Source organism: Bidens hawaiensis, unplaced genomic scaffold (genome assembly GCF_021521415.1).
Source record: "Bidens hawaiensis isolate Kalapana, Puna unplaced genomic scaffold, B.hawaiensis_p1.1 tig00007983_1, whole genome shotgun sequence".
Classification (NCBI taxonomy): domain Eukaryota; kingdom Viridiplantae; phylum Streptophyta; class Magnoliopsida; order Asterales; family Asteraceae; genus Bidens; species Bidens hawaiensis.
Genome location: NW_027491557.1, coordinates 32,721 through 60,037, shown reverse-complemented (window position 1 = coordinate 60,037; position 27,317 = coordinate 32,721). Strand labels below are relative to the sequence as shown.

At 33.7% G+C, this 27,317-nt stretch overlaps 3 protein-coding genes across 3 annotated transcripts; 1 reads left to right on the top strand and 2 right to left on the bottom strand.

Annotated features, from left to right (window-relative positions):
- Window positions 1-2,516: 2,516 nt before the first annotated feature.
- LOC143636459 (vacuolar iron transporter-like) lies at window positions 2,517-5,591 on the bottom strand. The gene is made up of 4 exons (XM_077104045.1): window positions 5,351-5,591; window positions 4,318-4,403; window positions 4,121-4,235; window positions 2,517-2,888 (listed from the first exon to the last, which is right to left on the bottom strand). Exons 1-4 carry the CDS (start codon window positions 5,575-5,577, stop codon window positions 2,591-2,593), a joined length of 726 nt encoding a protein of 241 aa, XP_076960160.1. The 5' UTR covers window positions 5,578-5,591; the 3' UTR covers window positions 2,517-2,590.
- A 5,215-nt stretch (window positions 5,592-10,806) lies between these two features.
- LOC143636458 (vacuolar fusion protein CCZ1 homolog B-like) lies at window positions 10,807-17,539 on the bottom strand. Its single transcript, XM_077104044.1, has 11 exons — window positions 17,511-17,539; window positions 15,919-16,135; window positions 15,751-15,844; window positions 14,803-14,986; window positions 14,584-14,693; window positions 14,358-14,453; window positions 13,448-13,485; window positions 13,016-13,409; window positions 11,600-11,755; window positions 11,275-11,486; window positions 10,807-10,937 (listed from the first exon to the last, which is right to left on the bottom strand). The coding sequence occupies exons 2-11, from the start codon at window positions 16,110-16,112 to the stop codon at window positions 10,907-10,909; spliced, it is 1,509 nt and encodes a 502-aa protein (XP_076960159.1). The 5' UTR covers window positions 16,113-16,135; window positions 17,511-17,539; the 3' UTR covers window positions 10,807-10,906.
- Window positions 17,540-22,865: 5,326 nt separating this feature from the next.
- LOC143636481 (cyclin-SDS-like) lies at window positions 22,866-27,276 on the top strand. The gene is made up of 7 exons (XM_077104066.1): window positions 22,866-23,894; window positions 25,261-25,431; window positions 25,513-25,679; window positions 25,772-25,900; window positions 26,616-26,796; window positions 26,924-26,968; window positions 27,216-27,276. Exons 1-7 carry the CDS (start codon window positions 22,866-22,868, stop codon window positions 27,246-27,248), a joined length of 1,755 nt encoding a protein of 584 aa, XP_076960181.1. The 3' UTR covers window positions 27,249-27,276.
- Window positions 27,277-27,317: the final 41 nt, after the last annotated feature.

The following is a 27,317-nucleotide window of genomic DNA, read 5'->3' as shown; positions in this document are numbered from 1 at the left end:
TCTTTGCTCAAGTTTTCGTCAATCTGCGCCCATCTTTAAACTTTAATCTATCATCTTCCAATTTTAGACCTTCCAATTCCCTTTGAATTTTCAATGGCGTGGTTAGTGTTACCGAACATAATTTCTCAGCGGTGTTAGTGCTGCCACACGTGATCCCATTATGATCCTTCTGAGGCGCGAATTCTGCATGAAACTTTTGGCCAATATTGACACTTTCATGACTAACACCCAGGACGCTCCTTCGTCCAATCTTCTTGAGATCTCTCATGAGCTCGACTTCAATCGCCGCTCTCTGATCGGGCGCAGATTCTGCATGAAACTCTTGGCCAACATTCATTCTTTCACTCCTCCTTTGCTTTCGATCTCAATTGACACAAGTCCTTTTAACCGTGGGCTCTGATACCACTTGTTGGTAAATCAAAAGCAACACACGAATTGGGATGCATGCAACAAATATGTGCAGTAAGAAGGATAATAAATCTTACTATATTATTAAAGCAAAACAAGATGTGCACATGGCCTTCAACTAGCATGTCCACATAGGCTTCCAAGTCATTCGGTTTCCATCTATAGAATTGCCACATAATTTACTAATTAATGTTTTCTAGAATCATAGCATCACTAATTAATGTTTTCTAAAATCATAACCAACTATTTCCTTTCAAATGATTTAAAAAACAATTTTGACTACAACTAATTATTTATAACTTATATTTTGTTCCTTTTTTTAGTACAACTATTATTTTAGCAATTCAATGATTTGTATATTTATATAGTTTCTTATTCACACCATTTATACATATTTTTCCTACATCTTGTGATATTATAGAGAACAAGGTAAAGAATCTTATGATATCTAGTATATTACCCTTGTTTGTTTAAAGCCAACCAAATTAAAAGTTGAAACCAATTAAAGCCCAACCAAATTTAAGCACAAACTAAATAAAACCATTTGTTTGTTTTTCCTTTATGCTTAAACGTTTAGTTTAGGTCGGACATCAACAGTCAACAAACCAAAGTTTCATTCAGTCGTAGCTTCCACCCCACACTGCCCCAACCCCCTGCATGTTACAGCCAAGTAGCTAACGATCGGTGCTCTTTTAGTCCCTCACTCCCTCGTCCACTTTTTGAATTCTACTTGTTTAATTTAGGTATTCTTCTACTTCTACTTAAAATTGTAATTGTTTATTTGTTTGTATAAATTGTTAATTTGGAATTGTGGGCAATTAAATGATTTTTTATTAACAATGAACTTTTAATTTTTGTTGTCTTTAGGATTTGAACCCAAGACCTTCCCTCCAAACCCAGGTGTTTTAAAGGCTTTGCCTTTGGCAATGGAGCACCACCCCATCTGTAGCAATTAGATGATTGATTATGGTTTGTTGGATATTCAGATAATATAAATTAGAAATTGTAATTTATTAGGGATTTAGGGTTTATGTGCAAATTGAAATTGATTATAGATTTATAGTTTAAATTTTCTCCCTTCTAAAATTAGGAAACCTAGAAGATGAAACAACAAAGTCTTATTAGCAAACTTTTTAAACGAAAATTACAAGAAATGATGATATCAGTCCAAAGGCAAGTTTAAAAAGCAAAAACTATTGTATGAAATATCGTAAAAAAATTCAGTTATTACATGAAATACGGTAAAAAAAATTCGTTTACATTGCATGAAATACGGTTAAAAAAAAATTTTTGAACGTCTCCTGAGATTATGGTCTAGATCCACCACTGCGCCCGTGTGTAACACGGGCCACTATCCTAGTTTATATGAAAGTGATATATTATTGATGGAACTGATGATTGTTTACATGAGAATTGCCCTATATATACTGAAGCATCGCTTCTAATTGCCGCTAACATTCTAAACGGTTTTATTCAATAACCATCATAAACCCTAAATATCTTAACGGGCCTAATTCTATTATTTACAGTTCTGGCCTTTCTACTTAATACACAATGATAATAATTACATAACTAAATATCTAACCTACTTTATGATTAAATTCCAATATATTGAAGCTCATGTAATAAACGATGTCGGCCCAAAACTTCACCTATCAAACTCCATTAAGTTCGGAGCCTAAGTCTGCTGTTTAAATAACATTTATTTAATATATTAATTTATATATTTAATTATAGTGTATAAGAGTATAATAAGTTAATAAATACCAAAAGAGTCAAGTCAAAGCTAATCTCGAGCTTTATAAATAGTGCTAGAATGACACGAGCACTCGAGCCCTTGTAAATTAAACGAGCCAAGTTAGAGCCTAGTAGAGTTCAGACTCGGGTTGTTTACATGCCTAACTATGAGATTACTTATGCATCAAGATTACAAGATGTTCGCACTTAGTAGTCCACTCTTTCCTCTAAGTATTTGTTGACTTTCGGTCATCGGTCCAGTCCGGTCTGGTTTTAAACCATGAACGGTCCTAGTTCGAAACTTTGAATGGTTTACGTTGTAAAGCATACAATAACATAACAACCGGTTTTTGAAAGGGCCCACATTTAATATCCAAAGTACAAAAGCAGCATGTTTGACTTCAAAAGTCAAAACAAAACAAACACAATAGAATGTAACAATTAACTACCCTTGTACTGCCTTAGCCATACCAAAAGCAGCTGCAGATGCTATGGCTCCAATTAGGGCTGTCTGAAGAGCACTCCACACTGGTTTGTTACCCGTAAAGTAACCTTTGGCGAACCCGAAGACCAACAACGCTAAAATGGTCACAATGACCGATGCAACCACGGCCTTTTGGGCCACTGGGATGAACATGTAAGGGAGAAGTGGGACCAATCCACCCAATATGTACGCAACCGCTATTGTGAACGCGCTTTGAAGTGCTCTTTTTGGGTCGGGCTTTTCGAGCCTGAGTTCAAATCTGGATAACAAATAGAGGAAGTATCAGATACATGAACCAGAATACGACACACATGTTCACAGGTTGACTCGAAAGTTTTATTTTTTATTGTTTTCACATATTAATATGTTAAATTTACAGTTCTGTGCCACAATATATATACATATATATATATATATATATATATATATATGTATATATATATATATATATAAATTCATATAAAGCAATTACATTTTAATTGTAAAATCTTCTATCAATTTCCTTTTCAATTTTTAATTTTGAAATAAGATACTCAATCATTTTAATTTATTAATTAAAACACATTTTAAAAAAATAAAGGAAGTATCATCCAATGTTGCTGATTTTAGATTTTGTTATTTGTTGTATAGTATCACCACCCATAAAAGAATATATAGCAAATAGCATGCATAGAAGCCTGACAACTTTTTTCTCAGATAAACTTTATTTTTGTTTTTAACTCAATAAAGTGTGACTAATGTGTTAAAACAGCCAAAATTTTACTGAAAAAGAGCAGCTTTTGATCAGTTTTAGGTACCTAAAGTACTAAACAACAACCCATGAAATGAGTTGTTTTGATAGAATGGCAAAGATACCACATGCATAAGTTGTTACACAATAGAAGACAAAATTCTCAATAAAGACATACAAAAAGACAAATGTTTAGCATATCCATGTGTAATTTATTTATACTACTTCAGAAAATAACCAAAGTTTCATAACCATGTTATATAAAGAATCCATTTGTTTAATATCAGGAGATAAGTGCCAATTTTACTAATCTAACCCTAGAGAGAGTTCATTAACTTAGGTTAATATTATAAAAAAACCAGCATAGCTTTTTATTAATGTCCCAAAACTGCAACTATAATAAAGTTCTTACACTTGTTTAGAATGCATGCAACCGCAAAAAAGTATTTAAAATATTTGTCAAAATTTGAAGAAGTGAAATCCAACATTAATTTACAATATAAATGTGTGTAATATTATTTTAATTAACTTAAGTGGTGACATTCATTATTTTAAACACTGTTTCATAAGTATACGCAATTTATACAGATATAGACTTCAAAATAGCAAAATTTGACTTGAGTGACATTTTCGTGTTATCTTGACACGTTTAGGGACTTCAATATGTCAAAATTTCTTTTTGGAAGACCTTTTTTTGTTAAGTATAAAAAATTATGTTGGCAGTTTTTAAGATTAATCGAATTGAAAGTAGTAAAACTTACTTCATCATGAAATCAAGCCACGCTTTCGGGTTCTTCCTGAGAGCATTCACTACAGGCGCATACTCATGCGGCTCCACCCCATACTCTGCCAGTATCTCCGCAACTTCGGCCGCCTCTATAATTTGTAAACAGAATAAAATCACCAATTAATGACAGCCAACAATGTATTCAACATAATATGCATATTAAAAGTTAACCTGTATCAGGTATGGTATCAATTTCATCTTGTTCCCTTTGTAACTCTCTGGTGTAATGATCAGCTTCACTTTTTGCAGCCAAATACCTAACCAATATTAAAACCACTTTTTGTTAAGACACATGACCAGACTAGGGCATCAAATTGTAATCAGCAAACGAAAAGTAACTAGTTACTGGTTCTAATTCATCAAAAATCGACATCAGACATCAGGAATCAACAATGTGCAGTACGTTCTACTAGGCTCGAGCTAAGCTTGTTTTAATTTACGAGAGTTCGAGATCTTTTCCTAAAGCTCCAGCTCAGCTCATGAATTATTTATTAACTAATTCTTACAAGTTTTTAATTATTTTATATATTTTGAGAAAAAAACCTTACTTATTAATTAATTTATATAACTTTTAGTTATTTTTATATATTTTGAGAAAAATCTCAAACGAGCCGGCAAAGTACAGTATGTTTGAACTGATTATCTCAAAATTCGAATTCTAAATCCAGACAACAACCGCATGCAATTAAATAAACGTATTGTGAATTGTAATCATCATAACTCTGATTCGATTCTAAATCCTGCGCATTACTATGACGAAATATGCATATTCGAATAACGTGATTAGCAAACAGTATATTTTAACTCGTGATCTCAAAACTTGAATTCCGAATCCTGACAAAAACTGCATGCAATTAAAATCGCTTATTGTAAATCGTAATAAGTTAAAATCATAATTCTGATTTGATCCTATTAATTCCTACATCCTGAACATTATTACGAATAAAATATTCATTTTCCAATAACTCCATTATAGAATATACACACTAAATAACATTAAACCTAAAATCAAAAAACCAGAATATGCATATTAGTTCCAATAAAAACATTATGTTTCAACTGATATCTCAAAATTCAAATTCTCAATTGTATTTATAATAATAATAATAATAATAATAATAATAATAGTTATTATGATTATTATTATTAATTAAAGCTAAAATAACAGAATTAGGTCAAAGTAGTATATATATTATAGATATACCCGCCGAGTCCCATGGAAATGGCACCAGCAGCAACTTCTGCTATACCAGCAGTCAGAATAATCGAAGACGAAGCATTAGCACCGGAGAGTCCAGCCGCAAGAGCGAACGGAACCGTAAGGCCGTCGGATACGCCGATGATGACGTCACGGACGATCTCACCGGCGGTGAAGTGAGTCTCCTTGTGGCGGTTGAGTAAGTACTTGTCAGACTCACCCACGCTGCCCATTGGTTGATGATTTGATTTGATTTTAATTGAATTGAATTAAACGAGTGTGAGTGTGAGTGTGTGTGTGTGTGTGAGTGGAGTTTGTCAGTGGAATATATATAAAGAAGATGGTGAGGGTTTTGTTTGTATGATGGGAGGAAGATGAAAATTGAAAAGTGTTTTGTGAAAATGGTCCCATACAAATTGGAAAGTTGGCAAGAGGGGAAGTTACACTAATAGCCCTTCAAGTTTACTAAGTGGCAGAAGCCGAGCCGAGCCGAGTCTAAACTCGTCTAGGCTTAAGCCGGTGAGTGATTTTTGAAGCTCGAGCTTAATTCTTGAGTGGTTAATCAAATATAATTAATATATAACAATATGTGTTATCTTTTAATTTTTTCATAACTTTAAACATAATAATTATTATAAAAGTATACATTCAATACATTAAATGAAAATTATATAAATAAGGGCTCGTTTAGAAACACAAGTCGGCTCGAACTCGACAAGTAAAGCTAGGATTGATTCAAGTTTTTAACGATCCGATCTCGAGTAGCTCACAAGCAGCTTGCTTGCTTGCATCGTAATTATGCATTGATTTAATGCATAAAAGTTAAAAGTATTTTACTATGTGTACACCCTTAAAAAAAGATTTTAATATGTGTAACTAGCCAGCCAGTGCCACCACATCTTTTAGTCAATCAACCTTAGTATGGTGTATAAAATTTTAGGCAGTCGTATGCCGTTATAATGGTATATAAATGCCCTTTGCTGAGAAGCCTGTATATGAGCGGGCGCATACATATGCCCTTGACAGCTTGACTACTTCTATATTGATGTATGCATGCTCTATACGAGCTAGCGAATACCATCAAATCTTTTGCATTTGTACGACTATATAACATTGAATCAATAGGGTGTTGAATAGTAGTAATTCAAGTAGGGTGTCTATAACCTTTCCTAAGTTAAAATGTTAAATAGTTTAGCAATAAATATAAGGTATATTTGGTATTTTAATTTATGTAGGATATATTTGGTATTTTAGTAAAACAAAAAACCATCCGTTCATGATGATGATATTTCTTATATATGGTGTATTTTTGGTATTATTAAAGATATGGTGTATTTATAGAAAAATAAATAAATATATATGGTACTTTTGGTGTTAAAGAGAAAATTTAATGATTATTAATGATTAATGTCGAAGACAACTTTTGAAGGATATTAAAAGATTTCCTTTTTATGGGTGAATAAAAGAGTGAAGCATAATTGGTTAAATTGGTTTTCATGGTGTAAATTTGTTTAGTCTGAGCATATTTTGATTATGTTCTTTTGCGAGCTCTAGCTTCTTGCTAGTCCTGAGCTTTTATTTTAAATAAAGCTTTGCTGTTCAATAAAAAATATAATATGTAAGATCGGTAACGAATAATTGTATTAATTAATTTAATATTTATACTCGCATGTGAGTTATGTACAATGTCACAATAAAATGTAGCTCAGTCATTTATGGTGGTATGTGCATCCTTATTGCTCTTCACGCACCAACCGGAAGCCCTCTTATTTAGGGGTTTTCAGATTTCGATTTGCATTCGAAACATTTGAAATTCGATTCGATTATTAAGAATCGAATTCGGTTTTAAAAAATTCGAATTTGATTCGTATTCGAGTATATTAATCGAATACAAATTTATTATTTATTATTCGATTCGAAATTCGAATTCAAATTATATATACATATATGTATATATACAATTATTATTTTTTATTTGTGTCAAATCCATAAAAAATAATATCCATTACATGTTATTAAACCCAATATGTCATATTATTGTTCCTAGCCTATACTAATATGAGTGTTATCTACTTCTCGTTTTGAATATTTTGAATTTTATACTATACTATTTGTAGTTTAGTTTTGAATTTATTATCATATGGTATTGTAGTACGCCCTGCTTGCGGTGCGCGCATATAATGTATATATGTGTGAACCCTCGGGTGGGCAAAAGTAAAATTGCACTAATTTTGACGTTATTTTACTAATCTCGTGAAAATAACGTTAAAAGTGGCGGAAGGTTAATCAGGCATCATGTGGTGGCGTTGATAGCCGAAAGACAAGGGCACATGCACCGATCAGCCGGTGTCCCGATGATTGAGTGCTATGTGCCCTATGTCCAAGGCTTGATGCAAAACTACTATCGAGCCGGGGGTCTCACCAGAAGCAGCCTCTCTATCCCTATGGGATAGAGGTAAGGCTGTCTACATCTTACCCTCCTCAGACCCTACCATAGCATTGCTATTGGTGGGATATACTGAGTACGATGATGATGATGATGATGATATATCATATGGTATTGTAGCTACTTTAAACTTATATGTTTGTTTTGCAATTATAATTATGGTTTTCGAATTTTTGTCGTATGTAAACTTGAATTAGATTGTGTTTGTTTGAATTAAAATCAAATTTATTCGAATTGATTTTCAAATACGAATTCGAATCGAATTTCGAATTGGGCATATAATACGAATCGAATAGTTCAACTTTTAATCGAATACGAATATCGGCAAAAAAAAAACAATTATTCGTATTATTCGATTCGATTTAACCTGAAAATTCGTTATTCGATTCGATGAATGCCCGTACTCTTATTCTCTGTTGTCACTATAACGTATAATAACACAATTAATATTTATAAATAACACGATTACAAGGTTGAAAAGAAAAAAAAATAATAATAAGGCAAAATTCAAAAAATAATAGGTGGACCGCTAGGGGCTCCGTCCGTCCTAACTCGTGGCCGGCTCGGGCTACTTTTAGCCATTGGGGACCGCGTACGGAGTGTCCGGCGTTACCTAGTTGGTCGTTTCAAAAAGAAAAAATAGAGAGATTTCATTTTTGTCTCTATAAATAAAAGTTTTCAGAAATGACTCATATACACACATCTTTGACAACATGTTTGGGCTCAACGTGTCTTTCACAATATATTTGGTCTCGATGCGTCTTTCACAACCTGCTTGGTCATCAAACACGCCTTTCACGACATGTTATCCTCAAATGCACCTTTCACGAATCACGATGTGTTTGTCTATTTTGTTTTTGTTTTTTTCAATATTACATTATTGTAACTAATTCTACTCCAACTATTTGTAACTTTTAATATATAAAGTTATATATAATTTCAAATATGTCATTGAGACGTGTTTATTTTTATCTGCATATCATAAATTTTACTCAAAACCCAGCCGTGTCAGAGTCATATATTGAAATGTTCAATAAATGCTTAATAAAATTTGACCAAGCTCGGTTTTAAGTAAGTTTATGTCAAAACATAGATAAAAATAAGTATGTCTCAACGGTAATTTGGAACTTAATAAAACTTTATACATTAAAAATTATTAAAAAAACAAATATGAGTAAAATTAATTATAATAATGTAATATTTAAAAAACAATTAAGAGGCCAACATGTCGTGAAAGACGCGTTTGGTGGCTAAACAGGTCGTGAAAAACGCGTTGATGCCAAACATGTCGTGAATGACGTGTTGAAACTAAACATGTCGTCAAATACGTGTTTGTAGAGAAAATTTCTGAAAACTTTTTATTGATGAAGACAAAAATAGAATTTTTTTCATTAATAAGACATTTTAAGAATTCTTTTAAAAAATATTATCCTTTAAAGAACCAAGAAAAGCTAATGCACAAGACTCCCGTCCTCTATGGGGGAAAAAAGGCAAAGTAACTAACTAAACATAGTCTTAAAAGCTCAAAGTGCTCAAAAGTAACTAAATATACTAGCAGAGCATCTCCTAATTTAAACTATGATTTTTATTATTATTTAATATTGTGTGTTTATCTTATTTCTAAGTCTATCTTATTTGTATTTTAGTATAAGTTTTTGGTTGAGTATTGAATTAAAAAACACTGTTCTTGGAATCTATGGTTCATTTTATCAGTCTTTGATTAACTAAAACGTCATGAGCCATTTGAATTCCGGCATTATAAACCAGAGCTACTTTTATTAGAAGCTCAAAGTGCTCATCCAACTATCCACGTGTATACTTTCTCTTCTACAAGTCATGATGTCCCTATGTGGCCACAACATCCATCAAACGACCACAGTGACACCCTAAACGAAGTCTCTAGCTTTGGATCATGATGGAGATAAAGGCACTTTTAGTATCCTTTACTATTGCTATAGTAGCATTCCTCTCTAGTGGACTATGACTCACATGATAAAAATACTTTAATAAAAGTTAAGTAGTAACAACAAAAACAAATGCTAGACATCCTAATGACAATATAACATACAACGAATACAATGATCACTGCTAATCGTTTTTTGCCCTAAATTTTTGGGGTTGCTTTCTCCAAATCACATTATTATATATGTAATCGAAAGAGGATCTTCTGACTGCACCCACTTCCTTTTCTTTGTATTTCCTACCGGTCTTTATTACAACATTAACTACCCGACATCATATTAACATACCTCAAGTGAAAAGAAAGAAGAGGCGCACCCGATGCACCGTGCTCCCACGTTCTCGCACTGTATGAGGAGTTGGATCACTTAGCGTACCCTACACTTTGTGTAAGAGGCCATCTCCAGTCTCCCCGGCTTGTACCCATGACATCCAAATCACAACGCAACAACCTTACAAGTTGCTCCAAGACATACAAAACTAATTTTAAGAACCATATAATCTCCTCAACGTTCTGGTTGTCGTATAAGATGGAAGAGGGGTAGTTATGACCGTTATACAATTACATATATATGGTTAAACCAATAGATAAAAGAGTTTTTAAGAAACAGTAACACAAGTTGCTTCTAAGTTATGTTGGTATGATTCGAAAATTTTATCAAAATAGTTCCCAAACGTCTATTAACTGTTTACTTAAAATAAAATTCGTAATACCAGGAACGTTTTGACACTCGCATCTATAGTTTTCAATACTGCAAAACGACACCGTTTTTATCTGTCAAAACGTTTCCAAACTCATATAATAACAGTCATTGTATTTCTTCCTACAAAACCAAATCTTTCCTACACAAAAATGTAAAACTTATTAACTATATCAAACCAAATTCCAGGTTCATCACCATAACACATTCCATGCCTATTTGGAGACAATAATAAATTAAACTTACTACCGATATTTATAATATTATCATCTATCATTCCAGAAATCTATAACCTTACAAACTGTTCGTCCTGTCTTAAACAGCCGTGCCTCATGATTCCATGAAAACAATATGCGAATATACGTCTAGTTGTATTGTCAGATAATAACAGGATATAAACCGTACTTTATGGAGCTGATGCACGAGGAACATGGCCCATAGTAGCGATGGTGATTTTTAATCCAACGAAAATGCTCCATTGCAGTACCTACATGATATTGTAATACTGATCAACAAGATATCAAAGAGTTGTCATTATAGATTGACCGATGAAACTAGAGGTGCAAACAAGCCAAGTCGAGCCCAAGCTCGGCTCGTTTAAGTGAAGAGAGCTAGAGCTTAGATGAGCTCAGGCTGCGTTTGTTATTTATTAATTATTTACTTAATTTATGTAACTAGTTTATATTAAAGTTCTTAAACAATTTAAGAGTTCTGTAATAAAACTCATCCTATTTTAGGATCGCGAGCCTAGTCAAGCTTCTCAAAATAGCATGAGCTATTTTCATTCAATAATACTCATGAATGAAAATAGTCAACTGTATTACCTGTCACTAAACTTCTCAACGGCATCTGAGGCATAAAGAAGAGTCTCATTGGCCTTTTCAAGAACTATATAAAGTTGTTTCCCTCTTGCAGCCCGAGCAATCACCCACGAATTGTTTTTCGCTCTAATGCATATTTCTAAATCGTCCCCTTTTGTTCGGCTTCTTTCCAAATCAACATCTTCCCGAACCTTATTTAACGCAAGTAACGATTCCTGCAAATGAATTACAACCGGATGATATAAACTAATAAAGTAATAGAGGCTGGGTAAGTTAGGCATGAATGAACAAAGTTATAACAAGAGAATAGATAGAACACGAGTTTGACCTTTGTTAGGGTAGTTACTTTTCCAGAGGGGGAAGCTCGGGATATGTTCCGGTCACCATCTACCAGTAAATAACGGTAACCTTTGACATGATAAGCATTTTCACCACCCCATCCCTTTGCAAGCTTCTCCTCCACTTTATGTATCTTTGAAGATGCCTGATTGAAAAAGAATATGAAATATATAAGATATCAATAATACGTGTTTCGCTTCCTACACAAACATGCATATCACACAAGTTTATCTCTCTAAGTCTCTATAATCATAACATACATGAAATTAGTTTGAGCGAATCTGACGATACACAAAACTAAAGTAGATACGTGAAATTTGTTTGTGTATTTCATGGGCATAAAGATAACGTGTTTAACATACTAACGTATAAATAAGTCTAAAAATAAACTATTCGTGATTTATTCAACAGCTTATTATGTTTTAAACTATGTGATAGAATCTAGAGATTTGACTCAACGAATGATTCAGATGCAGAAACAAAAGATCCAATTCAAGAAGGGTTAATCTCCGATTACCAAGAAAACTAAGATAATTAGCACATCGCCCCTAACCCTAACATCTACGGTACTATTTACGAAAACAAAGAAGATAAATAACTGCCCCCATGTTAAGCTCCTCCATTACAAGTACCTGATTAAAGCATGTGTGGGTATCTGAAACTACTCCAACGAGTCAGATGGGTTGACCCGAATTGACCCAACCTGACCCGCCCGGTTTGAAATAGTAAAACTTATATTTAACTATTTATCCATTTATCCCTTATTTTAACTTAGGCTGAGAAGCTTTTACAGTCATTTCTCAAAACATCTCTTCTTTCTTCCATAACGATGTCCTTTTTGGTCATTACACACACAGATGTATCTATATCTATATATATATATATATCTATACCTAATAAATAAGTAACTATCCACTGCCATGTGTCACAATTCTGTGAGCCCAACCAACCATTTTCCGGCTTCCCTTATTTCACCCTTCACCCCATCGTAATATATAAATTTGCAACTTGCAAAACTAAAGAAAATTGATTTCAGTTTGAACAACAAATTGGCAAATAGAGAAATAATTTCCATGTCACCGGCCCACTTTCAATCACATCTTATCTCAAAAAATCGTTTTAAAATTCTTAAATCTTCATTACTAACTATTCAATATTTCATTTATTCAACCTTTGCAATACACAGGTTTCTACCTATTGTGCACACACACAAGTTCCCTAACAATTACAATTTGTGAGGTATCAGCTATTTACTGCAACTTCATAGAACAGATGCACATCCAAAAACTATCTTCTACGACATTGATTAATATTTGATTATCTTATTCTAATCATTTAATATTGCATAATCACTTTCAAAACACATCCAAATACATGTGTATAGATCGAAGATAAATAAACTTACATTTTCAATAAGTTGTTGCTTCAACATGGAGATCCCTTCTTCCCCATTAAGCATAGATGTAACAGGTATAAGCATAATTATAGTCAAGCTTTTATACTGATAAGCACAAAGATACATTTTATGCTCTATTTCCTGAAGCCATATTGTCGGGGTGGTGGGGACCAAATTACCAACTTCTACACCCCAAATATCAGTAACTAAAAACCCATCTTTCCCTTTGGACCACTTGCCATGCTGTAATGGCCTTACTATTTGAAAATTATCACCTCTTGCAGAAGCACCATCCTGGTTGCCATGTAAGCGGTCCAATGCTGACTCAGCATGAGAAGAAGTGTTCCCTTTTCGCAAGTAAGACCAGGTACCTCCTCCCGATGAAAGTATACGTGGGGTCAACCTTGAGATACCGTATGAAAATATATACGTGGGGTCAACCTTGAGATACCGTATGAAAATAGATTCACAGTGTCATCCTAAAATATTTATAAAAGATCATTAACAAATGAACAAAAAATTTTGTTCATTTAATTACATGAATCAACATGAACATATGTCTCATTCATTTACGCTCGCTTAGAATATAAACAAAAGAACATAAACGAACACAAACACGTTCATTTTCTTAACAAACGAACATGAACGAAAGAAATCTGTTTGCTTATGTGTTTGTGTTTGTTTGTTCGGTTAAAGTTAAACGAATGAACATAAACACGCCCAGCTCGTGTTTGTTCGGTTCATTTGCAGACCTAAGTATTTCACAGGGAAATTCGTTTATATAACGCACGAACGAACATAAACAAAAAATTTCGTTCACTTAATCAAACGAATGGACATGAATATAAGTCTCGTTCGTTCAATTACATTTGTGAATGTTCATTCATTTGGATACGTTTTCGTTCATTTACGTTCGTTTATATTCTTTACATACTCAGTTAAATTTATTTATTAATTACTAGTAACATTAAATGGTCCATCATGCATTAACTCATCATCACAATCAAATTTTAGAATCATATACTCAGTTAAATTTATTTATTAATTACTAGTAACATTAAATGGTTCATTTACATTCGTTTATGTTTGCCAAATTATGTTTGTTTATGAGCGTTCATTCACGCTTATTTAGAATATAAACTAATGAACATAAACGAAGACAAACATGTTCATTTTCTTAATAAACGGACATGAACAAAAAAATCTGTTCGCTTAACTGTTCGTGTTCAGTTAAAGTTAAACGAACAAACTGAACAACCCTAGCTCGTGTTCATTACAGTCCTATGTATTTCTGTCTCTGAGTGCATGTGTGTGAGTGAGAGGGGGCTTAGGAATGAAAGATACAACATACAGGGGTCAGAGTTGTAGACACCAGCAGGTCCTGAAACAAGATAACCGAATAGCCTAAAGCGTTTCCCATGCATGAATCTAATGTTCCAACAAGAGACTGCACAAACAAAAAGTAGTTTAAATTTTAAAAAGTATTTCTGAGTAATAATTCCTCCAAAAGAACAAACAAACTGCTCTTGTGAAGTCTATGAAAAAAAACAGCATGTTTCATAATCACACGTGCTGACCTGTACTTCAATAGCAGCCTCTCGTCCAACTGTCAACATCTGTACAGTCCCACGTTCCTTCAATGAGTCACGAAAATTAGGTAACAAAATCTTGTTACCCGTGAGAAAATCTGCCTCAAAAGAAAAAAGCATATATAAGAAATAGGTTAAAAAAATTATAAAATCAAAGAGACAAACTGTATATGACTCATGTAATACACGATTCAGAAAAGCACTTACCACTAAGGTAATCCATGATGAAAGTATACAAATGACTACGGATTAGTCCTCCACCAGGTTCTTTATCAAGCAACATTCTTATAGAACCATGAAACATAACAAAAAGAGAGTGTATTTCCTTAAGAACACTTCGTAGTGCTTCAACTCTCCATATGGCTTCTGTCTCTTTGTTCTTTGCAATCACCTACAACAAATAGCCTGTGTTTAATTTGACAGAGAAACATAGAACTTATTTATATTACTTTTACAAAATGATTTTTGGCAATGTCATTTTTACAATCACCTATACAATGTTATAAAATTTCATAAACATGATACTGGGTATGATTGCAATGCCGTCAAGGAAGAATAAGATGCTGGTGTACGCCGATATGTGACAAATAAGAAAGCATGATAATAGGATTAAGAACTAAAAGGGCATATGGATTTAGAAAATATCAAGGGATGAAGATATATATACATCTTTGACCATTATGAGCAAGGTCATAATAAATGAGTACTTACAAAATGTGTGACCACTGATGGAAGGTTATAATTTATGTATAGAAAACATTACCCAGATATCTAAAATGTGACAAAAATGTGATTGTCCATGGACATGCTTAGGAATACAGAATATATCAAGGGATGAAGAAATAAAGACATATTTTACCATTATGAGTGAAGTCATAATAAACGAGTACTACCAAAATGTGTGACAAGTGTCCATGTGATGGAAGGTTATAGCAATATGTGACAAGAATGTAAATGCTTTCTGGAAACATTCATAGAGAGTATGGTGAAGAAATATCAACATGTTTGAATTATATTACGACAGATCCTCTTATTCATTGAATAATAAACGATCATCTAAAGCATACAGACAATCTAATAGGTGTATCTTTAAATTTTACATAATCAAAATAAACAACAAGCATTAATAATGTTTTAAATGAAAAACACACTTACCATTATCATCCAAATATCAGGCTCGGCCTCAAAGAACACATGTGAATGCATTTCTGCTTCTATCACCTCACAAGCTGCTTCAGGAGAAAAGATTCTGCAAAAACACATCCAAACCAGATTTACAGGTTTCTGCCAAAAATTCAGACCATTTTGATTACAAATCAAAACCTTGTGAAAGTGATGGGTCCTTCACTGAGACCAACGACAGAAAGTTGAGCAGGAAATGGCAAATCAGCCGGGAAGAAGAACAAGATTTTCTCCAGTTCTTCCCCTTCATGTTGTCCTCTTCTCAGATCAAATATGCAAAATTTCAGTGGTTCACTGGGAGGACTAGCAGCAGAAGCTGCAGATGATAAACCCATACTATAACTTCCTTATCATTCACCTATGAATCAAACAAAAACAAATCAGAACAAGACCAGATATCTTGCGAAAAACACATGCTTCAAAAATGAATCGAAAACCCTAAATCTAAACAATCAATGATAATTCTGTTCATGTCGCCCTAAATTAGAAATTAAGACTACAAACACTTGCAAAACTCATTCCAATTAGCCGAGTCCAACAGGTTAGGCATAGTAATGTTATGGACTCCAAGAATCCAAGATTAACCAATGTAGTTTATAAAAGACTTGGTTTTGCAATCCAAAGGGGGCTCGCAGGTTGTGGCGCAGCTTGTTGCCCGTTTGCCTTCTAATTCGATGCAAAATAATATATATTATTAAAATGCATCTTTTGAAATTTGAACTATCTTTTGATTTAATTCAAGCAATTTACAGTCAATACAATTAACAGAAAGTACACGAATCGTATATGCAATACACATATACTTTGAAACTGAATCAGAAACCCTAAATTTGAATGATCAACGGTACTTCTGTTCGTATCAACCTCGATTTAAAAATTTGGTTACAAACATTGACATGACTCATTGCAATTTGCAGAAACTTTTAATTCAAACAATTTACAGTCAATACAGCTAACGAAAAAGTACACGAATCATACACGCGGAAGACATATACTTTGAAACTTAAAACGGAAACCCTAACTTTGAACGATCAACGGTAATTCTGTCAGTATCGACTTAATTAAAAAGTGAACTTACAAACATTTAGATAAATCAATTCAATCTGCAAGTTGCAACTACCTTTAATTCAAACAGTTTACAGTCAATACACTATACAGTTAACAGAGAGTACAAGAATCGTACATGCAATACACTTATACACGTATACTTTGAAACTGAAATGAAAACCCTAACTTTAAACGATCAACGGTAATTCTGTTAATATCGAACTAAATTAGAAACTGAGGTTATAAAAATTGGCATAAATCCTTCCAATTTGCAATTACCTTCAATTTAAGCAGTTTACAGTCAATACACTTAACTGAAGCTACACGAATAGTATACGCAAGACAGTCTACTTTGAAACTGAAACAGAAACAGAAACCATAACTCTAAACGATCAATTCAATTGGCAAACACCTTTAATTCAAGCAATTCACAGTCAATACAGCGATACAAATCGTATAATTGAAATGGAAACCCTAACTTTGAACAATCAACGGTAACTCTGTAGGTATCAACCTTAATTATAAATAAGGTTACATTGACCTAACTCATTCATTACAATTTGCAAATACGTTTAGTTTACAGTTAACGGAAAGTCGAAAAGTAGACGAATCATAAGAAATTTGAGTGTGTTATGTGCGATTGCGATGGTGAAGTGCGTTCAGAGGTAAAAAGTGAAGAAGATTACCGGAAAATCGAATCGATCGGAGAACCGGCGGTGTGTGGGTGAAGAGCCACGCCGGGCGATGGTTACTACGACGAACTGGTGCGAAATAAACCCAAAGTCAAAGAGGTGTCCCGTGCCACCAACACAACAGGATACGAATACGCAGCAGTGTTGTGTTTAACGACTCATTAGTTTTGTAACGAGGGGGATTTTTGCACGTGGACACAATTAAAAAATAACCGGATCGGACATCGAACTGGTCGACCGGTTAGACCGGCTGAACAACTTTTGCCTAAAAATGATGTTAAGGCTGAAAAAAAGAATTTCAAAAAAATAAGAATTTTTTTCATGGTAAATCGGCTCAACGGTTCGGTTCCCCTGTCGGACTGGTGAATAATATGTCGGTTTTCTGGGAACCGAACGAGATACATAGAACCAGACCAATTGATTGATTGAATCCCGGTCGGAGCGGTTTGACCGGCCGGTCCGATCCGATCTCAACAACACTGTGTGGCCAACGTGGGGGGGGGGGGGGGATATGTAGCCCGGGGGGTGGTATTGTAGCCCACAATCGCTCCACCCCCCAGTACTTGCTCGCTACCTCACCAAGTCCATCAAACAAGTCGGCGGCAAAATATATGCCCCCACCCCAGTTATCGCCCAGGGGGAGGGGCGGTGTTCATGCCACATATCGCCCCAAAATTGAGGTATTTATCACCCCATTGCACGCTGTCTAAGGGGGTGTTTGGAATTGCCTTTTTTGAGTAACTTATGACTTATTAGTTTTGAAAAGATTAAACGGTGTTTGATATTGTGATTTATTATGAGATGATAAGTTAATAAATAACAAAGTTGTGACTTACGAAAAAGTCATAAGAAGGTAAAAGAAAAAAAGAATCCCAAAAAATTCAAGATCTTATCCGTATCGTGTATATTAGTGGTTAATGTAATGTTGTTATAATTGTGTTACATCAAAGCAATAGATTAATGTGATAAGGTGAAAATGATAGTAAAAATTGATTTTGGTAAATTCCATTAATAGGAAAAACATAAAAACTAAAAATTAAGATTTGTAGGAGATGCATATGTAAAAACAAGCAAGGAGAAAAGAAACTATAGAAATTTTTGTTTCATACGAAGATTAATTCGTAAACAGATAGCTCTAGTCGTAAACAAACCTTATGTAATTGTATATAGTGCAATGCCTCACGTCTTGGCTTTTGGGACTAAAGCCTCGGAATTTCTCACATGTTTTTAAAACAAGCTTACCAAGAGTTATTTTCTATTAAAGTAACATGTTAGAAGTTTTCAAGCGAGGTAGCATATTATATGAAATCATATGATTCATGTAACTAGTAGATTCTTCGGCGCGTTGTGCCGTGGTTCTCTGACGTATGCAACTTTTTACCAGTTTACTCAAGTTATAGATTTGCATTTAAACCTGGTATGAGGTTGAAGATATCGCTTAAAATAAGCACGCTACTAAAAGAGCAAAGAAGTATGCTCACTGCTTCCGAAACCATAACACCATGAGGTAAGTATCAAAAGTAAAAAGTGTAGTATGTCACTTTAATTTTCCTTGATGAATGATGCACTTGTACAATAGGCTTCCAATCTCAACAATTGATCAGTAGCCACAACAAAGTTAGTTTTTTAATAGCAACAATAAAGAACTAAATAGGCAAACATCATAAGTGTACTGTAGCAATTAGTTTTCTCCTAAAACTCGAAGGACTAAACATACAAATATCATAAGTGTACTGTAGCCATTAATTTTCTCTTCATATATAGTATAATAAATGATCTAGAAACACCTTTTTTAATATGGCATCTTGTTAGAAGTTATGAGGCTTACTAAGAGTTATGGATTTCTTTTAGTTTGTTTCATGTGTATCCAATACGAGACTTAGTCAACTCAGATCCACTAATTCAATACCCAAACTAGCATGAAACTCAAAAAAAAAAAATGAAATGAAAACTTACATCATATACAAACTAAATAAAATAAATAACATGCATATCCTTACATAGCTCGAAATCAAAACCTTAACCGGAAAGACACTTAAAACAAAGAAGGAATGAGATGTGAGAGAAAAGAGAAGATAAATCAAAGAAGGATGAAGACTTGAGCTATTTGCTGAATGTTAGATTTTAGCACCAAACCAAATGGCTTTAGCATTATAGTCGTGTTAAAAATGTAAGAGTTATTTAAAAAATATTTAAAATTTATATATTTTAACGACCGTTTACGAATAGCTCATGCTATTTTCATTGACCAAACTTCACATGATACGAATAAGATTTGAAAAATGTATATATCAGACGTGGCGAAATGTATTTTATAGAGAAATATATCAGTTAAAATCAATGTTAAAATGATCAGTTAAAATGATCATTTATTTGACTTTCTTTTTTCTTAACGACCAACGAATCCTTCAAATGAACTATTGACTAAATTCACCAAAACGAGATACACTCGACTTTCGACCAGGGGAAAACCTCTATGTCACACCCCGACCAAAGGCGGCGGAACATGCCGAGGTGTAACGATTGTCCATAAGCACATGACACTAATTAAAGTGACGGTATTTAATAAACTCATTTCATTTCACAACATCGAAAATGTCACATAACAATTATCCATAAAATAACCATAAACAAGATATCACAAAATATGGCAAATTTGATATTGTTCATTTTTACTAATATCCTAAGGTCTTTGATGTCGTTTTCTTCACAATCATAAATCAACCAAGATGCAAACGTGCAACATTTCAGAAAATAAAGTTTGTCAACACAAAGGTTGGTGAGCAATTCATAAGTTTAATCATATTAGTATATAATAAAGATAGCCACAAAACTTGCATACGAAACGATAAATAAAAATGGTAATTTGGATAAATAGATATCGCTAAATACATTAGCGACACCTAGCTATAAGGGGATGCCAAATAGTCTAGGATTTTATAGTTATCGTTAATTGCATTACGTTAACGACACCTTGCTATAAGGGGATGCCAAATAGTCTAGGATTTTATAGTTCCACCAACCAAAAGCGATAAACACATAGGCATATAAGCATAGAACACCAAATCGAGCAATTATTTAGGTAAAGTATACAACTACGTTTGTGGTTTAAGATTTAAATATAAAGCATTTTGTTGAATAAGTATGAAATGTCACCCCCAAAATAAAAGATGGAAAATGGGGTATGAAGCACTCACCTTCAAGTAGTAAACTTGAAAGATGATAATTTGGAGATTTGTCGGAACGACAAGTTTAACGCACAATGCCTAAAAAGAAAAGAAGTCTTGGATTTAGAAATGTTGTCTTGAAGGTCTTTAAACAAACTAAATTTTGAGAAATGTAAATAATTAAAGTTCAAGGTTTTGAAATGTAACTATTTAAAAATTTATAATAATAACCCTTTAAAAATGTAAGTTTGCTCGAAACCGAGTTAAAGTATCTAACCTTATTTACTCAACCTATGTTAAGTAATAAGGTGGATAAAATGCAAGAATGCAAATCCCTTTGAAATAAAGATACTAAAACGGTTTTTTTTTATCGAGTGTTCGGGTTGTCGGTTCGGGTCTTGATAATTGGTCAAACCCAAAGTCAACTTTCCAAAATATTGAATGTTATGAGATAACTCAATAAAATTTAGTAAGACTTAACCAAGTATGTAGTTCCATTGTTTTATAACTAACAACGCACGTTAAGCGAGTGTTCGGTTTTGTTTGTCCAAACTTTGTTATGAGATCAAGTTGGATCCAACATTTCCAAGTACTTAAGAAAATATTTAAAAATCAATTTGTAACTATTTTTAAAGAAATATACAAGTCTTGATGGCTAAAAAAAACACACTTGTGTGTCTTAAGCGAGTAAGAATCGGTTTAGTTCGGTTTCCATCTCACAACAAGTTCATAGATGGTTTCCATATATCCAAACATTAAAGAACTTGTATAATAATGTACAAATAAAAAATACCAAAAGTTAACAATAAAGTCTTTAAACAAAAGTTCGGTTTTCGATTCGGATCTTGTTTCGGGTTAAGACCGAGGTAAGATTCTACAAACCCATAACCATAGAATTTGTAAAAATGATTTTAGAAACTTAGATCTAACAATAAGTATGTTTAAACAATTATTTAACAAAACTAGTAACAAAGTTCGGTTTACGGTTTAGAGCTATTGACGGTTAAACCGAAACATGGACTCTTAAAAACCCATAACCATGGAACTTGTAAACATGACCAACAAACTAAAATAAGCAAGATTAATATGTATGAACAAGTTATATAGATGTATATATATCAAGGACAGGAAGTCCTCCATGAAGCCTTGCCTTATGAGGTCCGAAACCTCACCGACCGGAATCGGAGAAGTAACTACCAAAGGTAAACAAGGGGTGTATATTATATATATGTTGCACAACCATAAACAAGTATTAATAAGGCTACATAAACTAATTTAGATGAAAGACTGAAAACCTGTAAAAACACTTAAGAAGATAACCTTGAATCTTTGATGTTTGAGAGAGTTTTTTTTTTTTTTAGTTGTAGCAAGAGAAAATGAAGAGGAAAGGTGGTGTGTATATAGGGTAATGTTGATGGTCAAATATGGGTGTGAGACACAAGAGTTTTCATGCAAAATGGATCAAGACAAAAACACAAAACAACAAAATAAATAAATAAATAATAAAAATAAAAATAAAAATAAAAATATGATGTTTTCAAGACCCAACAAGTGTGAAACAATATTGTAACATAAATCCATCATTTTGATTATAACATAAGCTTCGGTTTACAAATCGAGTCGATTTACATAATAAACAAATACAAAAACGAATACAAACAAGATCCGAAATTGACAAATGTCACACTCTACCCAAGGTCAACGTCCGTAACCACTCGTTCAAAAGCACGACAGTGCAATAAGGTAAATCCTGCCTAGTTCAAAGATCTAACTAGTAAACACCACTTACTCCCCTAGTCTCACATCATCATCCGATGCTACCAAAGCTTAATGCTGAAAGACAGAAATCAAACCCAAACCACATAGAACACAATGCTCTCTCTTACCACTCCACCATAAACTCATAAAACATAATGCTCTCCCTTTCAACAATTTGTTCCGCTAACTTTCACTTAAAAAAATTGGCTTACACTTAACATGTTATAAAATAGAAAGTATAAACCATCACCACTACACATTTGCGTGTTAGTTGTATACACTTACATATGAACGTGAAAACTGAAAACGGTTATGCCGAGTAGGTCCCACCACTACCCCTAACCGCTTTCACAGTTTCACTTCCTACTCGTACACAAACTCATCACTCACCATCTTCATCACTTCAATTCAATACTCAATCACAATGAAGAGGCTCCGATCAAAGCTACCATGCCGTAAACGCTCACACTGCTCTCCAATTCTCAAACTCATTAACAATCCTACTTCCATCACCAACTCCTCTTCAAACCTCACGCTCGAACCTTCACTCGCATGCGACTCGTCCAGTCGACTCTCAACAAACAAGAGAAGCTTCACTTCTAGTTTCAATATCACCGATGGAAACGACGTCGTTAGCGAGTTCCGAAGGATTACGAGATCCTACAGCAAGCGAATGGAAGCTATTAAGACAGCAGCAGCTGAAACGACGTCGTTGAAGAATATTATTAATATAGATAATATAAAAGGATCTACTGTGAGTGAATTCGAGTGTTCAGAAGGTACGAATCGATCCGACGTCGTTTCGGTCACGTCTCGACGTAAATTCGCAACGATTAACGAAGTGGTTGGACTCGAAGCTCAGTCGGAGTTCAAATCAGGTGAAATTACGTCGTGTGTTAATAATTCAAACTCGAAGACGCAATCTGACGTCGTTTCGGTTACTTCTCGAGTTAAGTTCGGATTAGATTCTGATTTGAAGTTATTAGATGCAGCAGTTAACGAATCGGTTGGACTCGAAGCTGAATCGGAGTGTTCTAAACCGAAGGACTATGCGGAATCAGGTGAAGTTACTTCGTATGTTAGTAATTCGGTAACGAATGAGCTTGAAGCGGAGACTTGTGGTGAATCGAAGCCGATAGCGGATGATTTTAACCTAACGTGTTCGGAACATTTATCCGGTGATTATGAAGAGTGTGAGTTTGAGTACTCGTCGGTTGAGTGCACGGATGTTAATATGGAGAGTTCTGAGGTTGAGGTTGAAGTTTCGTCGGAGTTTGATACGTCGTCGTGGTATGATTCTGGAAGTCAGCTTTCTGAACGGTCGTTTGGTGATGTGAATCCGTCACCGACGTTTCAGTTGTTCATGAACTACCGTCAACTGTTTTGTAAATCGGAGTTTGATGTAAAAGTTTCTGCACAATATGATGATAATCAGCCTTCTAACGGAGTTGTTGTAAGTGATTTTGCCTCGGATTTAATTACATTGCCTAATTTTTGTGTATGTTAGCTGCTCTTACTTGTATAGGATAGTGCTGCTTTAAGATGTTTGAGTTTTGATGTGCTTTGTTAGTAGTTTACTGGATTGCTTACTATAATAAGTTAATAATGATAGAACCGGATTACTTACTATAGTAATGGTAGATATAATGATAAACTTAAATATTGCATTATTGAAAGAGTAGTTTGTTGCTAACTTGCTATATGCAGATTCATACTCTGTTCAGAAGTAGTACTCTTGTATGATAATTATAATAAACTTAATTATATTAGTAAAACTATTGATCAACTTTTCTCATATATGTTAACATGTTAAGTAATAGACATATAGTGCTCCTTTGAGATGTTTGATGCGCTTTGAAGTCGTAAACTGAACTGCTTACATAATGATGGTAGATAGTTAGATATAATGTTGTTTACTTCACCATTGCTAGTTTCTCCTTTAATTATTGCAATAAGTTTGGAAAGAATAGTTTGTATTACAAGCAGATTCATATTCTGTTCAGGAACTGTACTCCTTAGTGATAAACTTAGTTTTATTTGTATAACTATTAATTAACTATTGTCACATATGTTAACATATTAAGTATAGACATTTAGTGCTCCTTTGAGATGTTTGATGCTGCTTACTGGATCGCTTACTATAATAATAAAGTGGTAGATAATTAGAGAGTTTTTGTTATCAAATTGGAATGAGTCATGCCAATGTTTGTAACCTGAATTTATAATTTGAGGTCGATACAAACATAATTGTTGTAAGTGATAATTATTGTAAGTGATTATGCCTCGGATTCAATTACACTGCCAAATTTTTGTATATCCACATTGTTAGTTTCTCCCTTAATTATTGCATTGAGTTTGGATAGAGTAGTTTATTGTTATATGCAGATTCATATTCTGTTCAGAACTAGTACTCTTTTATGATAAACCTAGTTTTATATGTAATGCTGTTAATTAACTTTTCTCATATATTTTAACATGTTAAGTAGGCATATGGTGCTCTGTTGAGATGTTTAATCATTAAAGTGCTTTGCAGTTGTTTACTGGATTGCTTACCGTAATAATAAATCAATAATGATAGATAATTAGATAGAATGTTGTTTTAAACTTAGTATATTTGTAAAATACTAATTAACATTTCTTATATATGTTATATCAAGTATAGACATATAGTGCTCCTTTGAGATGTTTGATGTGCTGTGCAGTTGTTTAGTGGATTTCCTACTGCAATAATGGTAGATAATTAGATAGAATGTTGCTTACTACAATATGGTTGCTGTTGTTGTAATTAGATAGAATGTTGTTTACTTCACTGTGTTCAGAAATTGTTGAGCCCTGAAGATGAAGAACACGAAGAAAGCTACCAGATGCTGAAGAAAAGGGAGAGGAGGCAAGTGTATCTACACAACTACACTGAGGAATACCGCATGATGAAGGAATATGGTGATCTGGTTGTCCAGCAAAGGTCGAAAATGGTGCATTGGATAATGAAGGTCTGTTAGAATTGCTTTATAATGCAAATTACTTATCATAGAAATTTGTTTTCTCATGTAACTCATACTTTGTAAAAGCAGCAATCAGCTAGCAAGGAGTTACAGAAGGAAACCTTGTTCTTAGGTGTCAGCTTGTTAGATCGGTTTCTGCGCAAAGGATACTTCAGAAACAAAAGGGAGCTTGAAATTGCTGGCATTGCCTGTCTCACACTTGCAACAAGGATTGAAGAAAACCAGCCCTACAACAGGTCCGATCCGTATTTCTTATTTTGCAAGCTTTCGTTCATAGTTAGCATGTGTGATAGCAATTTGGAAATTGTTGTGTATTAATCTTATGCAGCATTAGGCAGAAGTCTTTTAATGTAGGAGGCAATGAATACAGAAGATCTGAAGTGGTAGCCATGGAATGGCTGGTCCAGGAAGTCCTCAATTTCCAGTGCTATTTACCAACCATCTACAACTTTTTATGGTAAACTATATTCTCAATCTATTACAACTGTATCTACACACGCCATTTTTTTAAATGAAGTTCAGGTGCATAGCCATTTTGACTAAATATTAAGCCTGTCAAAACGACCAGCTAACAGGCAACAGCTTTGAGTCAAAATAAGTCATTTTAAAAAGTATCAATTTGTTCAAGTCAAAACTGGTTCTGATCAAAACTGCTTTTGGGTTGAATATGTCGTTTTAGAAAAAAAAAAGTATCAAGTTTTATAACACTGACCTATTTTGACTGATTATATAATTCGAGTAGACAAAATTTCCTAATTGTATAGTTTGAGTAAAACCAATTTGACTAATTATGTAATTAATAACACTAACTTTTGGGCCGTTAGACATTGGCACTCTCGTAAGTAGCAGAACTTGTCATAATGTGCACCATTGGTGTGAAACTTGATACACGTGGCTTGTTTTGGCTAGATGTAATCATTTGTAACGGTCGATTTGATAGTAAGCCAGTGGCTATTTAGATAATATGTTCACATTGCTTGTAATGGTCAAATTGGTAATTTCTTTTTAAAAAGTCAACGACTAATCTGGATAGCATTTTCACACAAATGGATTTTCCTGTTTTATCACCATTGGAGCACAGGATTCTTTATTTCTAATGCAAAACATCAATCAAGTAACACAGATAATCTACTACTTGTTCTTATTCATTGCCATGTTAAATATATGAAAAGGTTCTATCTAAAAGCTGCACGAGCCAATCAACATGTTGCTAATACTGCAAAGTATCTTGCGCTTCAAGCACTATTTGGCCATGAACAGCTGTGCTACTGGCCTTCAACTGTTGCAGCCAGTTTAGTGTGCTTAGCATGTCTAACTGAAAACAAACAATCATCTCACCAACACATCACACGGGTATAAAACTCAAACTTATGTTTATATTTATATTTGTATTTATAAATATAACTTAAATCGCTTCATATGCAGCCAAAGTGTTCTCAATCCATTTATTAATCCAACTTTCTGTATCTTCTGTTTACAGATACGGAACGGGTTGAATGATAAGGATCTATCTGACTGCATAAAGGTAATTAACTATAAACAATTCAGACTCACGGTCCGGTTTGACTAGTTTTGACAAAAATTACTAAACTGATATTAAACTTTAAAACTAAAGTCATATTTGAATTAAAAACATCATATTAGTTTCAAATATGTAAAATATTACAACAGCAAAGCTAGAAAGAGGCACACCTTGTTTACTGGACCGGTTCGAGTATATAGCTTACCTACACTGCATACAACTTCCTAATTATGAACTCCTATGTTGACAGTCCATGGAGTGTTTGGCTCAATCCATACACTGACACGGAACAGAATGAAAGATGGGCGATATGTAAAGGTTAATACATTTTGTAACTAGCAAAACGACAATG